This window comes from Leiobunum rupestre, chromosome 7, assembly GCF_980474605.1.
Source record: "Leiobunum rupestre chromosome 7, qqLeiRupe1.1.hap1, whole genome shotgun sequence".
In the NCBI taxonomy this organism is placed as follows: Eukaryota; Metazoa; Arthropoda; class Arachnida; order Opiliones; family Sclerosomatidae; genus Leiobunum; species Leiobunum rupestre.
In genome coordinates, this window is record NC_143390.1 from 45,474,916 (window position 1) to 45,493,078 (window position 18,163).

At 36.0% G+C, this 18,163-nt stretch overlaps 1 protein-coding gene across 2 annotated transcripts in view; it reads left to right on the plus strand.

The window, feature by feature from the left end:
* LOC149936512 (putative 3',5'-cyclic phosphodiesterase pde-5) overlaps window positions 1-18,163 on the plus strand; it is a 151,730-nt gene that overhangs the window by 17,414 nt on the left and 116,153 nt on the right. For both annotated transcript variants that reach the window (XR_016472210.1, XM_090153134.1), the window contains exon 2: window positions 16,640-16,977. Coding sequence is in view for 1 of the 2 variants with exons in the window: in XM_090153134.1 (XP_090009260.1) it covers window positions 16,719-16,977 (259 nt within the window). In the remaining variant the exon portion in view is untranslated. The remainder of the gene's footprint in view (window positions 1-16,639; window positions 16,978-18,163) is intronic.

Below are 18,163 nucleotides of genomic sequence, written 5' to 3' on the forward strand. Positions count from 1 at the left end.
TTCGAGTCCCGCGTACAAATCAATAAAAATATTTGTCTATGGCCTTGTCTACACTTCCAATAAAGTCATAAATCGATGTTTATCGAGAGAGAGAGAGAGGAAAAAAAGACTTAAAAATGGGAGTGTTGGATGATGACGGTGAACCCAATTGAAAAGTAGATACACGGCCCAAAAGAGACGGAAACTCCATTAGCCTTAAGCCCGATATTGCTTTTTTTCAATTTAATGCATTTTCCGAAAGGTCGTTCTACAAGTGTTACGATGGATGTAATAAACGACCGCTATTTGCTAGCTATGCCCATTTTGCCGCCTATCATTCATTTCCTAAGATCAGCCGCGATTGAAGTTCCCATCGACCGAAAAAACTTCGATTTCCAATCGTATTAGAGCCACCAAGTATGTATAAATATTAACGAAGAATCCGCGTGTAGCACACTGTTCGCCTATTGATCCCTGGTAAATAAACCACGCCCTTCAGCCTTTCCTGGCGTAATATTTCCCCCCTTCCCTCGTAAAGAGGGGAAGACACTCCGGTACTGTAGCAGGCTCTTTCTCTTGGGAAATATCTTTCTGGAATCATGAAACGCGGAGGCTAAAGTCGATGTAACATATTCTCTGTTGAACCCCAATATATGCTTGGAGCCATAAATGTATTTAACGAAGGATTACGTTTTCGTTCTTTCGGGGCTGACTGTAATCAGAAAATAGTGAAAATTAAACGTTTTCTAAAAGCAGCTTTTTTTAATCGTTTAGGAAAGAGAAAAAATGTTGTTGGTCTTAACGATGGGCGTGCTTTCAAATAAATTAGCTTGCCAGTTTTTTTTCGTTTTGAAGTTGGAAAAGGGGGCGGTGACCAGAAGGGGGTGGGTAGCGCTCTAAGCATCTGGCATTTAAAATAAAATAATTATCGGCGAGATTGGGTTTCTGCCGTCCTACGCCATGTCCAACACCTTTTTTTTTACGAACCAGGAAAATTTATGTCCATTCCCGCCTTGCGTAGTTCGCCCGATTTAATGAATTTCTCTCTGTTTTATGGCTTTTTTTTAAAAGATATATTCTGGGTTGTTACGTATCTTCATTTATTTTCAATTTAACTTGGTGTTATTTATAATTTTACGTTTTAAAATTAATCCACGTTTTAATTACGGAATAAGTTAAGTGGTCTTATTAAGTACAGTTAAAATCTATAATAGTGTTTAGTTCTTTAATGAAAAATCGATTTATATCTTGTGAAGACTCACTTCCACTCACAACGTCAGTGTTCCAAGGTGGAAAAAGCCAGTGGCCAATAATGGTGGTAAATAATGGTTTTTAACGGACTGGACAATAGTCGATTTGGTGGCCAATAGTGGCTAAAAATGGCTAATATAATTTTTACTTAATTTTTTTATCATTGCCTAAATGTAAAATAGTCAAATTGGGCTATTTTGACGAACATTTCGCCTAAAGTTGCCAGAATTTGGGCTACTTTGGCGATAAAATGCGAGGGGTAAGACAGTCTCAGATAATCTGTACACCGAGTTCGTGCATTTAGCACTGTTAAAGGTACTTATTTTCAAGAGTTCGCGAGTTCCATTTAGCACTGTCAAAGGTACGGCAGGGTACACCGAGTTCGCAGAGTGTCTACTTGGCGATAAAATGATTGCGAAGGATCATTGCTTGGAAGACATGATTTAGAATAAACGTAACAAAAAGTTAAATACGCAGTCTCCACCAGACCAACGTTTTTGTTAATTTTGAAAATATTTTTTTTAAGTGTTTTAACTGTTTTTGTAATATTTTTACCACATATATAACCAATAAACATCTAAGTAATACTATCCAACTAGTCATTTTTAACATTTTAAATGCAATATCTCACCTCCAGCTATTATTGGCCATTATTAACCATATTAGCCATTACTAACCCTTGGCTAGAAGTTTTCTTTAAAAAGGTTCTGGCTTTTTAGGAACACTGCTTCCACTAGTAAGTAGCGACAAAAATGTGAAATTAGTGGATCATTCTTTGTAGTTGATAATCCTACCCACGGAACAAACGACTTTATGACGTCGGGGAAGTGAGTCTTCACAAGATGTTACATTTTTCACCACTGACTTTCAAAATCGACTTATTATATTATAAATCACCGTTAAATGCCACTAAAAAAGACAGGCATTCCCGACCTGGATTTGGGTTCAAGGGGGTCATTGACTTTAAAAATAACTTTGTACGTATACAGTCATACCTTTCTGCGCTCCCCCCCCCCTACGATTAACCACTGTCTCACCATAATATGTTACCAAATACTAACGATTGAACAGAAAATTTTTAAGGTTAATGTCCTGATGAATTGGAGACCATCAAAATTAATAAATTATGTCAACGTATTGGTTGGTTATACGCTTTTAGATAGATATATGTTTATATGTTATACCATAAGTCTATAATATTGTTCCATAAGTTTGTCACTTTGGTGGATATTTTACTGAGAGTTTGTAAAATTTATAGAAAAATTCTAAAGCTTTCATTAAGCATTCCTATTATATATACACATATATAATATACAGGGTGTCCACTAATAAACGAAAAATGATAAATAACTGAAAAACTTTTTTTAACCTCAAATTTCAATGGAACATTCATCGTGCAGGGGGTCATTTACTAGTGTAAAATTGAATGACCTTGAACCATGTCTTCAAGGTCATTTGAGAACTATCCCGAGAACCGTTGGGTTGACGGATTTGGTTCCAATTAGAAAGTTGTTGCTCGCCATATGATTAGTTCCAATAATTTTGATTTGACCAAATTGGACCAATCCGAATCAACTAAACTCGTCTCAACATAGTAATTCTCCCTCAGTAGAAATAATGAGTCACTTGGTGGAAAGTTTCTCTTAAAAATGGTCAAACAAAATATTTCATAAGAAACTTAATTTTGCCAACTGACCAAAATTATTGGCGAGGGTTTTATATACCCGAATCCGCGTCCCCAAAGAGACACCCCTGAACGACCACAAATTGGTATCTCTATAGTAACACTGTTTTAAAGTATTGTATTTTTCAACGGGAAGCCTATTTTAGTGACTTAGATCATGACGTGAAAGTGCCATCCTCATCGGTATTTGAGCCTAATTGAACGTGCGTCTGAAGTTGAAAATCGTTTAAACCGGTGCAGTGATGGGCACCGCTCATCTCATTGTGAGCGCTTCTGTTATTATGAGCGAAATTGAGCGGCAAAATGTTTTTTTTAAAAGAGCGCGAAACGAAAATGAGAGGAGCGCCAATTTCAGCACTCAAAAAAGAGCGAAAAGAGAGGAGCGCCAATTTCAGCACTCAAAAATGAGCGAAAAGAGAGGAGCGCTTATTTTACCACTCAAAAATGCGTGAGCGTGAGCGGATATTATGCTAGCGAGTGCGAGCGGTGAATGAGCTGAGCGGTTCTTTGACGAAAATGCCCAACACTGAACCGGTGTCTTAAAAATATTTGTGAAAATCCAGTAGTTCCTAATATTCCGTACCTAATTATTGTGATAGCAGATCCTGCCAATCAGATTCTGGTATTTCTCCAGCCCAATTTCTGGAGCTCACCTGGGAAATTAGTAAAATTCAAAAGATGCTGTGGCTCTTTAATATTATTATTAATATTATTATTAACACCCTTGAAAACGTGAACGGGAAAACTTGTAGCTGAGTGTAGACGGAGCTTCATTGTGTACAAAATATACTCCCCCTACACTTTTAAAGGGAATATAACCTGGGGTATTTGGTTCGGAGCACCAACGTTTACAGCTCTGGCCACTCTTGCCTTTGGCTTTAAAAGTGTTTGGCGCCACTGTACAAGATAATTTGAAAAGTTGAAGGGCTCTTCCGTAAAGATTGCTTTGCAGGTTATATTCCCTTTAACTAAAAGAACCCTTTTATTTTTGTACTTGGAAATGGAATAACAACTGTAACTTATACAAGGTTTAAAAATGTATCTCGAGATTCTAAAGCTAGGTACTTCCGGTTAATATATGTGGCGACAAAGCGTTCTTAAGTCATAACATTACCGGTTCAGTTAAAAGGCAGGTAAGGTTCTCTGTTCTCTATGATTGAATTTTGCGATTGAAGAAATGATATTTTTTTTGAGGTTTTTAGTCCTAGTATAAAATATAAAAGGCTAAAAGTAGCGTTTGTAGAGAAAGTGTGTCAATGCCAGTGTATTTAAACTGAAAGTTATTAAATAGTTTGCATCTCTACGTCATCAATGACGCAGTTCCAAGTATATATATATATGCACCAAGTATAAATATGTAATTTGAGCAAGAATGAACCGTAAAATGCCGCCATTTAGCTGGTGTAGATTTCTTAGTAAAATGCCAGGGTTAATAATAGTTTCAATCGTTTATATGCTGATTGTAATTATTTCCAAATGATTAAGATATTACTTTCACGTTAAAAATGGTTAACTGCCTTTTTAAAAATTTGTTCGAGTAGTTCAATTACCAATTTATTTTATTCGATAGTGAAGGTAATTGTAAAAAGGATGACCGCAAAGGCCTAACTTTGATAAGCTTTGTCAACTTCTTTTCGTAGATATTTCTGTCGTAATTTGCTATTTTATTTAAATAACCCTGGTTTAAAATCTTATCTGGTTTTTTAACGATTAATTTAAACAAATTAAAGCCCAAGTTTTGTCGCTTCGATGAGATTACCAACAAAATGGCTCACTATTTAGTAGCTACGCGCGAAATGGTGGAATTTTTGATCTCCCCTCCCAGTTTCTATGGAGACCATTTCCCCTCACCCAGTTTCCATGGAGACCAAATGCCCCTCTCTTAGTGGCTACTATGTATAAATTTCGAAAAGTAGAAAAACTGCCACCTGGTGAGAATGGCTAGAACTAAATCCACGAATGTACTCACTCTGTCCCTTGGATGGGAGGGGCTTCGTTGTTGGGACGTTGGTCATGCGTCGCCCCTCAAAAATTATTTTGCAGCGCACGTTTTAGGAACTTGGCCTTAGATCGAAAAAGATCAAGTACTCGATTACTCGACTCGACTTCAATATTACTCGACTCGAATACTCGATGAAAAAAATTTTGATACTCGATAACCGACTCGATTGCCTAAAATCACTAATCGCACAACTCTAGTGGTTAGCACTTTCGCCTCGCAGCTTGTGGCACTGGGTGAAAACTTGGAACAACTCCTTCCGCGTTGAGTTTGCAAGTTCTCGCCCCACTGGTTTAAGGGGTTTTCCCCCGAGCTCTTCGGATTCCCCCTTCCAAAAAAATTTGTTGAGGTGAACGGTAATAGTTAGTGTAGGGAGCTGTTGGCTCGATCGCGTGGCATGCAGGGCTTGCCACCACCCTCCTACGCATTGTAACCCGGCCACCTGAATTAAAGGCTTCAAAAGTCGCTTCATGACTTAGGCCTAAGGTGGTGCCTTGGGTATTAGCCTAGATGATTATTATTATCCTAGTAGAAAGGGTAACGATATAGTTAGTCATTCAAAATATGAATGAATTCGTGGTAAATCTTTAGTATTTGAAAGAATAGAACGGACCCAGTTTTTCTAATTATGTTACTTTCGACCAAAAATAGACAACAATTCGCTATATTTTGGGTAAGATGGATTAGCGAGGTTAAGACCCACGTTGAATAACTGGATGGGGTTTCAAAGTGGAGATATTAAATAAATATACGAGTGTCTAAATTGGAATCGATCAACTTTGCGTATATCAGGCCCATTCATTTAAACACGCCACTTTTTTCGGCTATTCGAGCGCGCGGCGGTGTTGGGCCCGAGGGTTGTTGGGACGACATTCAATTTGGATTTGACGTTGGGTTGATTTTGGCCCTTAACCCCGCCCTTGTTGAACATCATTCATTTTAATTCATCATCAATATTCATAAAAATTCATTTCTCTCTCTCTCTCTCGCTACCCCTCCTCACCTGACAGTTTATTAAGCGGTAAATATTTCGTTCCCTAAGTTTTAAAACAACGTAACTTTAAAAATCACGTTTAGAGAAAGTCGAGATAATAGAATATACATTTTTGAGAAAAGTCGTAAATTACGTTTTGATAAAATCGAATTTAAATTCTTGAGAAAAGTCATCACTGGAAAAATAACGTTTTCAGAAAATCAAATATAGAGTTTTCAAAGAAATTTAGTAGATTTTTGAGAAAAATCATAGCTTTAAAGAGAAAACGTTTTCAGAAAATTGAATATAGAGATTTCAAAGAAATTTAGTAGATTTTTGAGAAAAATCATAGCTTTAAAGAGAAAACGTTTTCAGAAAATTGAATATAGAGATTTCAAAGAAATTTAGTAGATTTTTGAGAAAAATCAAAGTTTGAAAAATAACGTTTTCAGAAAATCGAATATAGAGTTTTCAAAGAAATTTAGTAGATTTTTGAGAAAAATCATATAGCTTAAAAAATAACGTTTTCAGAAAATCGAATATAGAGTTTAAAAAAAAATTAATTTAGATTTTTGAGAAAAATCATATAAGTTTCAAGAAAATCGAAATTAATGATCTAAGAAAATCATAATTCAATATTTAAGAAAATTCGAATATTAAATTTTTCATAAAAATTATATAAGAAACAAATATAAAGTTTTCAGAAAAATAAAATTAAAAATTTTGTGATAAATACAGTGGCAATTGTCTACTTTCGCGCTATTTCAAGCTGAACTCTTTTAATTTTATACTTTAACTTATAAAATTAATATTTATGTGTAAAACAGCCTCTTTTAGTGATTAAAATAATTTTGACAATTTTAAATTTAAAAGTAATTAAGTTATTACGTTTCAATTCGGACCCCCGGAGCTAAACAAGTTGGGCAAGCACCCAAACTTGCCTTTAGTTGGGACCTTATATCTCGTTAACATATTATTATTAGAATTATCAAAATTATTTTAAGCACTAGAGGAAGGTTCAGCCTAATACTAAAAATATAATTCAATCATGTAATTGTTAAAACAGAAACGTTCAGCTTGAACCAAAAAGAGGCTTTTACTGTATTCTTCCCCCTAAAGAAAATATCAAAATGTTTATGAAATTTTTACTCAAAACTTACTGTCTGTATATTGGAAAGATCCGCCTTTTTTATCGTTAAAAAACGTTCGCAACAGAATGAGGATAATGTGAGAGTTACGTTGTTTTTAAACTCTGGTAACGATTTGTACCCGTAAGCGTCGTTTGGCCGTTCTTTGGGAACTCGTCCCACGCCTTCAAATTGATTGCTTTTTCTCGGCGCGGCCAAGACGGCCACGAAAGACTCTTCCATCTTCAGATTACTAGTCTCACTCAATCCGACGATTTTCCTCACCTGTAGAATTTCAATTTCCAAATTTAGGTATGAGCCAGGCCTACACACATTGGCTTAAGAGCTATACGGTGGCACAATTTTTCCGGAAAACTAAAATCATTTATCTCCTCAAAGTACTTTTCAGTTTTCGTTCTGAAATCGTATTTTGAAGGATTGTAAGCCCCTGCCAAGACCAACGCGTTCTTTAGCGAAGATAGTTAATTAATTAATTAAAACATTAATTTATGTTTCAAATTTTTATTTTTATTTTACTAGTGTTGTTAATTTTCCGGAAAAATAAAATGCGAAAAATGTTCCAGAAAACTTTCCGCAAATCGGAAACCTAAAAAATTGAAACATAAATTACTTTTTAAGGGTTTTTAATGCATTTAACTTTTAATCGATATAAAATGTCTAATATCAGTAAACATACTACAAAACATTAATATTGTTACATTTTTAATCAGTTTAAACTAGTCTAGAGGTTTAGGTTTACTTTCAGATTCGAAAAAATGAGGCGAAAATACCGCTTTATTTCAATTTGCAAACAATATATTAGACTAATTATGGAATTAAAACTTTTTTTCTGAAAAATACGGAAAATTTTCCGGAAAAAAGGCCTCGGTCATTTTCCGACTTACAACACTAGAAGATACCAACTATTTTAGGGATTACCTCCGAAACAAACCTCCAAAAATGTCAAAAGCCATTGGAGAAAACCGTTCACATTTAATACCTTTTGACTTAAGGTTATAACTGAACATTTTCCGTGTAAAATTACTTAATTCTTCGTTTTAGAAAGGCGTTTGCATTCTTCAGAAGTAATTTCCAAAGAGGATATTTTAAATATAAACTTCATTAATTTTGAAATCTTGATATTCCGGAGACTTTTAACTGGCGTTCTTATTTAATAACCGATAGATGGCGCCATACAGCTGCAGAAATGTAGTTTCCGTTTCATAGAGAGAGAGAGGCTCACGATAGAGACCGGCGAATTTCTTTGTTGAAATACACCAGACGATAAACATAACTTAATATTCCTGTCTTCGTAATGTGTTTTCGCGATAATTACATTCCTTCGGAGTAATTTCCAAAGAGGATATTTTAAATGTAAACGTAATTAAATTTAAAATCACAATGCTATTTCCAATTCCGGAAAGCTAATTCAACGGAGTACAATAGCCTGGATAGTCCATCCACGAATAAGATTGGGTCTCTTAAGTTTGCCCACCAGTGACGTGAAATTCGATCAAACACATACGAAGGATTTGCACTAAGCTTGCACCATCTTGCACCATAAAAATCAAAGTCAGGTAATATTTAGCTATAACTTTGTAACCGCGACGGTGCAAGCTCTAATTTTGGTGGTGCAAGTTGGTGCAAGGTCGGTGCATATTTTTTACGTTTTTGAAAACTGTTTTCGAAAATACTGGTTTGTTACGGTTAAGTTGGCCCACCAGTTAATTTCGTCGATGGGCACCGCCCCCTTCCGGAGCAACCTTTGATTTTTATGGTGCAAGGTCGGTGCATATTTTTTACGTTTTTGAAAAGTGTTTTCGAAAATACTGGTTTGTTACGGTTAAGTTGGCCCAGCAGTTAATTTCGTCGATGGGCACTGCCCCCTTCCGGTGCAAGCTTTGATTTTTATGGTGCAAGATGGTGCAAGCAAGTAAAAATTCACGGGACTGTCAATGTCCCGGGACTAGAGTTCTTAAATTACGGTAATTTAATAAATCAGTAAATTACGCGGTTATTTACCGTAATTTTCTTTTTTTTTTAAAAAAAGGTTTTTTTTTTACAATTAAAACAAGAAATACAAAGAAGAAACCGTTTGTTGCTCAAAATATTTCTGAATAACTAGGTCTACTTTCTTTTTTTTAACAATTTTACCAAATAAAACTTTATTTACTTATTTAAATGATATGAAATTATAGAAAGAATACTATATTCTTTCGCTAGACTACTTCGAAGTAACGCTAAACCAACGCAGATGCTCAGAATAACCACGGCCAACTTTGATCATGCGGTGTTCGCGCTACAGCGGCCCACACATTCGTCTAAATTCCGCGAGCAAGGATTTTCCCCCTATAAACTGTACTTTAATGTGTAGGAGTTCAGCGCCACGCTCGGTTTTTATATTGACTTCAATGTAAAAACTATTCTAAAAATAATAATCCGCTAGGGGCGTTCACGTCGTACACATCTTTTGCTCATAGGTTAACACAGAAACGTCAAAGAATGAGATGGCTGCTGTAGCGCGAGAGATCAAAGTTGGCCGTGAGAATAAAACTAACATTTTAGCAGACGACAGATGAATCATGAATGTGATTTTTCTTAAACAGGGCTAGACATAAGTATTCTTCCTATTAAACGTATCAAACTATTCTAACACGGCCTTCGACTTCTTGGAAATTCGCAACCAAAACGAATCTAGGTGGCGCAGCGGTGCCTAGCTCTTCGAGTTAGTGCGTTACGCCTATGACCTAGTGTTTGCTGGAGTTAAATTACATTATTAAACGATGCAAAAATACACTAAAACGCGAATAACGTTAGGTTTTGAGTTTTGTAATCTTGTGCGACGTACTTTAGGTACATTTTAGCCCGAAAGATCAAAGAAAATTGAGAAACAGTGAAACACGAATACGATGGTAATTTACCACAGTAAATTACCCTGGTAATTACCAGGGTAATTACCATTTTCGTAATTTACCTGAGAAAATTGTAAATTACTGTTACCAGGGTAATTTACCGCGTAAATTACCAGGGTAAATTACCGATTCGTATCTCTACCCGGGACCTCTTGCGCCTGAAAAATGACGTCCCTGTTCGGAAGTGGTTTTTAATAGGTGGTAAATTATGTGGTAAATAATGGTAAATAACGTTAAAATAAAAAATTGGTAAATAATGGTAATAATATATTTCCATGAATTATTTACAGTATTTAAAATTTAAATCTACATTTAAGGAGATAAAACCTTTAAGATTTAGAACAGACTTGTAGAATGGAGAGACTAATTTTTGTCATGGTGAACTGACTTGTATGTGAAATAAATAAATTACGGAATACTCACGACGTTAAAAATATTCATCACCGCCTTTTAATATTTTAATATTTTAAATAAATATTTTTAACGTCATGAGTATTAGGTAATTTATTTATTTCACATACAAGACTTGTAGAGTAATGAAACTAAAGTTTAAGATCTTCTAAACATTGTATATATTCCTTTGTTAATGATTTTCTTGATTTCACATATTACTATATAATATAAACTAATAATTACCATAACTTACCATATTTACCTTTATTTTCAACTATTTACCATTATTTACCAGTTGTATGCACAATATTCGAAAGAAGTTGTATTTTTGGAACACAGTACCGGAACTGTGGGGCAGTTCAATAAGATTTAGGGTTCCTAATTATGTTAAATAAATTATTAAAAGTCTAATCACGATTTAATCATTTCATTTTAATCATTTCAATCTCATTTTAATCATTTCAATCTCAATTTAATCATTTCAATCTCAATTTAATCATTTCCATCTCAATTTAATCATTTCAATCTCAATTTCATCATTTCAATCTCAATTTAATCAGTTCAATCTCAATTAAATCATTTCAATCTCAATTTAATCATTTCAATCTCAATTTAATTATTTTTTAAGACTTAGTGATATCAATTAAGATTTAGTCATTTCAATCACATTGAATTTCTTCTCGAAGTCGTGCTGAGTTGGGCTCTGGCCGAACACTTCCAAGTTCGAAAGTTATTTAATCATTTACCATAAATTATTCCATGTTATCATGATTTAAATAATTTTAGCATGATTTAATTCGTTTAATCTTGATTTAATTCATTTTATCATGATTGAATTCGTTTTAGCATGATTTTCCGTTTTATAATGATTTCCACTCATTTTATCACAATTTAACACATTTTAGCGTGATTTAATAATTTTATCATTTTAACCATGATTATATCTGATTTTATCTTTGGATGATGCACTAATAATCGTGATAGTTACCTGCCCCTCGTAAGGAACCAATTTCGTTTTATATCAACAACTTAAACTAGTCTACATTACAGGAACAAATGCCTTTTAATCTAATGGGCGATATCAACCACTCTAAATAGATATCTAAAAGCAAGAACTTACTTATGTTACCGAGAGCGTACGAGTTGACCGGATTACAGACTGAAAATACCAATTTAAATTAGAACAGTAACGCCATCTGTCTGTTTTAATCATTTTTTCTTGACGCCATTATTTATAATCTATCAAATATTTTGTTAATTTATGATAAATTAAATTAAACCTTAGTTAAAGTGCTCAAAATAAATTGATAATTAAATAAATATTCTCTAACCAGAGGTCACACTAGAGCCGACGATATTTCTTGGTTATCGCTTCACCAAGGCTTAACGTCATTTCAAATTATGACCAGAATTTTGAAAATACTTATATGTATCCCAAAACAATTAGTTAATCATGTTTACTATTCATACATGAATATTATTTCACATTATTTAGTATTTTATTCCCATTATTTTGGAAAATACGAGCAATTTTACTTCCCCGCCTCGTCGTTTTGAAAGCGATTCTAAGCGAACCGACTTGGACGAGTTGCTTCCCGAACCAACACGAAGCGATTTCTCACGCTGGTTTTGAAAACTAGTTATCTAAAACGAAGTGATTTTAGGGGTAAGTGTGAACCGGGCTTAAAATAAGTCAAGTAGCTGTAGGGGTTAAGCTACCTGAAATTCGACCCGAAAATTTCAAAACATTCTGTGCACCTTTAAGTCTATGTCATAAAACCAAATTGGTTTTGTAATTGAATTTTATTCCAAAAAAACTTCTTCGAAACGATTCTTAACTAGAAACTAGCATTTTCACGATTTGCTGAAACTGGATTTTATTTTGTGGGAAATAGATTGCGTTTGATAAATTTATCTTATGTTGTTCTTCTGGTATGTTTCATGGATGGTACTGAAGTTTAGTTGAGATTGCCTTGAAGGTCTGTCCATCTCATAAAACCGCGCACTTTATAGTTCTAAACAAGAATGTATAGAGGTGAACGAGGAATATGTGGGCAACACCGTGTAAGCCTCGTGATTCCCGGAAGCCAAACCACGCCCCTCCGCCTTTCATAGTGTATTCTTCCCAGTAAGGGGGGGGGGGGGGGAGATACTCCGGTACCATCACAGGCTCTCTCTCCTTGTAGGCGGAGCATATCTTCCAGGAATCATGAAACACAGAAGCTATAATTGCGACTACATATTCTCCGTAAACCTGAGTACATCCTTGATCCAAGTGTCAGCATTGGGGCTGTTAGTTTATTTCTGACCCTGGACATAAGACACGTCTGTGTGTATTTTAACGTTCCGAAATTGGCAATAAAACCTTTAGTGTCCACCATAAAATAGCCGGGACTTCCTTTATGGTACTTTTTTCCCCCGCGACAAACATGTACCATAAGTAAAATAATAATCCAAGTATGACACTGAAAATTCCTATTAATGATAGTCTGTAATAGAGCATTCTATAAAATCGGTGTGGTGTGCTTTTGAGTTCCGAGGAGGTGAAGGTTTGGCCGGTTTTTCGTGTGAGAGAAAAATATTTATCGGGCAAACCCGTAAGAAATTGAGAGCAGTCGATTTTTAGGAGTAGCGTGGTTGCGGGCCTAGGCTTCACTAATTTCCGGCTTTCCGCGCCGTTTTTCGTATTTTAAATGATTTTTGTAATAAATGTATGATGGCAAATAAGCAAAATACTAGTTCCAAATCCACGGGTTTAAAAAGAAACTTAGATCCTTAGAAAATATTCTTAACCCCAAACATACTTCAACACCTAGGGTCCCTCCTACAACTCCTAAAAGGTACGTCTCTAAAATATTCATATAAAGACAGGACATAAGCCGAATTCTCTTAAACCAAAGAATAACAAAGGTTGTTAGTCCTGCTGAACTAGCTCTATAGTCTGTATGAAACGTTTGGCCGGTTTTGAGCCGATTTTATAGAACGCTCTATTGGACGTTTTGTAAAATGGATTTCGTAACAACCGTGGTAAAACTATTGCCATGATACTGTGGTAGACAGAAATACGAGCGAAAACTACAATGCGAAAATAACCACCGTCATAACGAAGGTGATGTTTCTAATAATACATTTAACGTACCGATTTGATAACTTATCATTATTTAGAAAAATAAACGTTATTATTGCATTTCAGCTTTCCATAAGCTTTGGCTGATTCTTTAAAGGGGGAGACTACAGTGGCCATTGTCTACTTTCACGCTATTTCAAGCTGAACTCTTTTAATTTTGTATTTTAACTTATAAAATTAATATTTAGATGTAGAACAGCCACTTGTTTAGTGCTTAAAATAATTTTTACAATTTTAAATTTAAAAATATTTAAGTTATTACGTTTAAATTCGGACCCCCGGAGCTAAACAAGTTGGGCAAGCGCCCAAACTACCCTTTAGTTAGGACCTTATATCTCGTTAACTATTAATATTAGAATTATCAAAATTATTTTAAGCACTAGAGGAAGGTTCAGCCTAATAAGAAAAATATAATTCAATTATGGAATGGTTGAAACAGAAACGTTCAGCTTGAACGAAAAAGAGGCTTTTACTGTATTCTTCCCCCTTAAAGTGAATATAACCCGCAAAGCAATCTTTATTTTTCAAATTACCCTGTACAGTGGCGCCAAACATTTCTAAAGGCAAGAGCGGCTAGAGCTGCATGCAAACGTTGGTGCTCCACACCAAATACCTGAGGTTATATTCCCTTTAAACTGTCAGTGGCGATTTCACCCAAAGACTGTTCGTGCGTAGTTTAAATTTTGGTCATAAGTATCGCCGCCTACCGAACGAGTTTTAAATTGATTATATATGAAGGCTGTGTGCTCGTTCAAAATTATATCTGCACAACAGTTGAAAGTTCAATGTAGAAAACCTAGAAATTCAAAAGCTGTCTGCTATTTCTTCGCATATTTAGTTTACGGATATTAAGGCAGATGGCGCTATATTCCCTACGCTCAAAGCCTATTATTAAAAAAATGGTATCGGGAGAATGGGAAGTGTCATACTTAGTCTTACTGAGTTACTTATGTTTGTATTTGTATATTTATCTTTACCTCTATCTTTTTGAAATGTAGATCTGTCCCTTCTTTGCTGACCTTGCTAAATTGTTTTTGGGAAATATATTGTTGCTATGGCAAAAAGTCTTTGTGATTCTGGCGGACACGTTGGAGCGCCCTCTTTGAGGCCTCGAAGGAATTACTTTCTTCTTTATAGTTTCGGAGACAACCTGACACGTTTTGGGGGCTTTGGTCTTATTTTTATTGGTTGAGATTCTCTCTGGGGGTTTAGTATGTTAGTTTTCCCATTAACTTGTTTTATTGTACGCTTGTTCTGTTGAGATTGAACGGACCTCCGCATGAAACGATATAGAAGTTAAGCCCGAACTACAAAACGTCTAGACGCGTAGACAATAAGCCTACGTCTGCAATGCTACTAATTCTCCGTACACGATTTCTAGCTACCTGTAGGTTTCTCTAACTAGACCAGTACTATTACCAAAAGTAAATGAACCGAAGTTATCAGACTGCTATATTCCCCATGTTGGAGGCGTTTTCCTTATTTTGACCTCGCATTTGAAATTTGGGCGCTCCTAAGCTGAAAAAGAAACGTTTTTAGAAATAACTATACCCACAAGTGCAATTTATCGCGTCAAAAGACGGGGATGGAAATTAGCTTTTATTTGACTCGATTTTATCATCATTTTTATAAAGAAAACGCCCTCCGATAATGAGCGCTATTTCGATAACTTCGGTTCATTTACTTCTGCTATTACTCCGTAGCTTTGGTTATGGCCACCATTTGTAAGAACATACGTTATGATCTGCTAAAATCTGGTAGCATAAGTAACGTAATAAACATAAGTATGATACTTTCTATTCACCCAATGCAAATTTTTTAATATAAGTCGGTTTCGCCAATGACTACGTAAACCATTACGTACCGATGGACTGACAACTGTTACTATTATTTGGAGGATGCCCGGGAAATGCCAGCAGCCTTTTCGACGGAACAGCCAAGGTCTATTGAAAATTGAAATGCTTTCAAAAGTGTATATACACACTTACTTTCGGAAAATAATGATGAAATATTGAATCAAAAGATAAAAATAAACATTGGCTTCATTTCAGAAGTTAGTTATTTTCACATTCATACGTAAACTCGCCATCAAACTAAGCAACTATTTTGCCAACGGAAAGAGTAGGAAGGGACGAGTGTCCTGTTCGGAAACTCCCTCTTTCGCAATCACTCCACGACAGACTCTCATTAACCGAATTCGTTCTGTGCCATATTGTAGTAATTTCATCTTCCGGTCTGTTATTATATCATTTGTCTTATACGAAAATGGTGGATCAAATTTGATTCTAAACTTGGGCGGAGAGGCCCGGCCCGAGAGGGGGAAGCTGGTACAAATTACCAGGGCCCGAGCAGCCTAGGGGCCCGGCTTTCAACGAACGAGGTACAAGGTGGAAGCCTCAGCCGTGGTCCAGCCTCGGTACTTCAAAAAGTCGCTTGACGAATTAGGCCTAAGGTGGTGCCTTGGGTATTAGCCTAGCTGATTATTATTATTATTATTATTACTTCTCCTAGTACACCAGAGTGCTGCGGGTCGAACACTTCTACAGGCACTGCTTCGGCCATTTAATCTATTATTTAATTATCGGTTAACTAATTTCTAAAAATTCTAGCTGGATTTGCATTTTTGGTTTTAAATCGTTGTCTACTATCGCGGAAACCAAGTTCGTAACTTTGTTCTTACCAAAATTAGTTAACCGATAATTAAAGGGAATATAACCTCAGGTATTTGGTGTGGAACACCAACGCTTGCAGCTCTGGCCACTCTTGCCTTTGGCTTTAAAAATGTTTGGCGCCACTGTACAGGGACATTTGAAAAATTGAAGGGGTCTTCCGTAAAGATTGCTTTGCAGGTTATATTCCCTTTAAATAACGGATTAAATGGCCGAAGCAGTGCCTGTAGAAGTGTTCCACCCGCAGCACTCTGGTGTACTAAGAGAAGTACCAAGGCTGGACCACGGCTGAGGCTTCCACCCTGTATACTTATCCGGGTTTCTCTCTCCAGTAGTAACGGCTCCAAATTTGATTTTGATCGAAAATTGCAATCCAAAATGTGCTATATTTGATCTATTTACGATGTATGAAATTTACCTTTATCCCGATTTGATCAAAATGTTTTGAATGGATTCAAACTGGATGGTTCTTTCCAGTAATTATTTTTGTAATTAATTTAATGAATAATTTTAATTTTTGGGCAGATAAACGCATAGTCGTCTCAAGGAGCGAATCGAATCGGGGCGTCAAGGTGGACCAACGACCATTCGTCCGCCGCTGGTCATGTCCAGAGCTAAGGGAGGTCCAACCGGAAACGGCACCCGTCGTCTGCCTCCGCTGCTGACCATCTCGAGTGCCGAGTCCCGGATCCCGGTACCGACCTACTCCATGTCGCCTTCCTCGCGCGCCACGACCCCGCTCAACTGCGGACCGCCAACCGCCGTGACCAGCCGTTACCATAGCAACTGCTTCACGCCCATAATGCCGCAAGAAGGACAGTTCGGACGTTTCCAGAGGTCACCCAGAGTTCCCAAATTCAACGGTAGGCCCTAGTTTTACGTAACGTTTTTAAAGCGTAGGCTATACTTTAAATGGTGACCTACTGGTCTTATTCAAGTACGAAATACCAATAATAAAAAATTAATTTGGACTTTGGCCTAGTATTTTCTACGAAAAACGTCCCATCCTGTAGAATTGGATCACTAACCAGGAATGTACCCGAGCTGTTACCCACCGATTTGGTTCAAACTCGGGTATCACGTCCCTCTCAATGTAACTTGAAACAAGTTGGCAAGCCAAAAGATACCTCTCCTCGGAAGAGTTTCTAAGTTCCTGCGATGTATCCGTGGTTCTGTGGTAGAATGCTCACCTGTCGTGCAGGAGGGCTCGGGTTTGAATCCCACTTGATACTAACGCAAATTAATAAGAAAATATAAAACATCCTATGACAAAAAGAGGGCACTTTTGGAAAAACCTTTTCCCTAATTCTAAGAAACTGCGTACGCAGTGATTACCCTTTGCTCCGAAAATGCGTACGCGTTCGCAGCCCAGACACAGACCCAGCGATAGACAGACTCACAGACAGACACGGTGATTGTAAAACCCCTCCTAGGGTACAAAGTCCCCTCGGAGAGATAAAAACTGCGAGGGAAAAGTTACGCTGGGCTTTCGTTTTGCCTTGGCCACCGAAAATGTTTTTGAGAAAAACGACCAAAACTAAAAAAAATTGATAAAACTTTTCAATTACACCAATTTTTACCTTATTTTACACAAATCAAGTTTCACAATTGTTTATTAAATTTTGTCAATTTTGTTCAAAAAGCTAAATTTGATCAAAATTGATCAAATTTGTTTTTTTTTTCAAATTTTAAAACAAATATGAGATATTTTACCAACTATATCCATATTGCTTGTTTTTCCTTAGAAATATCAATTTTTTTAACAACTTTGGATCAAATTTGAACAAAAGTTGTTCAATTACATTTTTTCGTCAATTTTGATAACGTTTTGCTATTTTGTAAATTTTTTTAAAATTTTCAACGGTTAGAATCTCATGTTATTTTCAATGGGAAAATTTATTTTCGTGTTGTCAAAAACATTTCCGGTTGCCATGGCAAAAACGAAAGCCCAGCGTAACTTTTCCCTCGCAAGATTTTCAAATTACATTAAGCGGTACCAAGAATGTATTGAAGTTACTAAGAATATTTGATCATAGCATTAACCTCTGG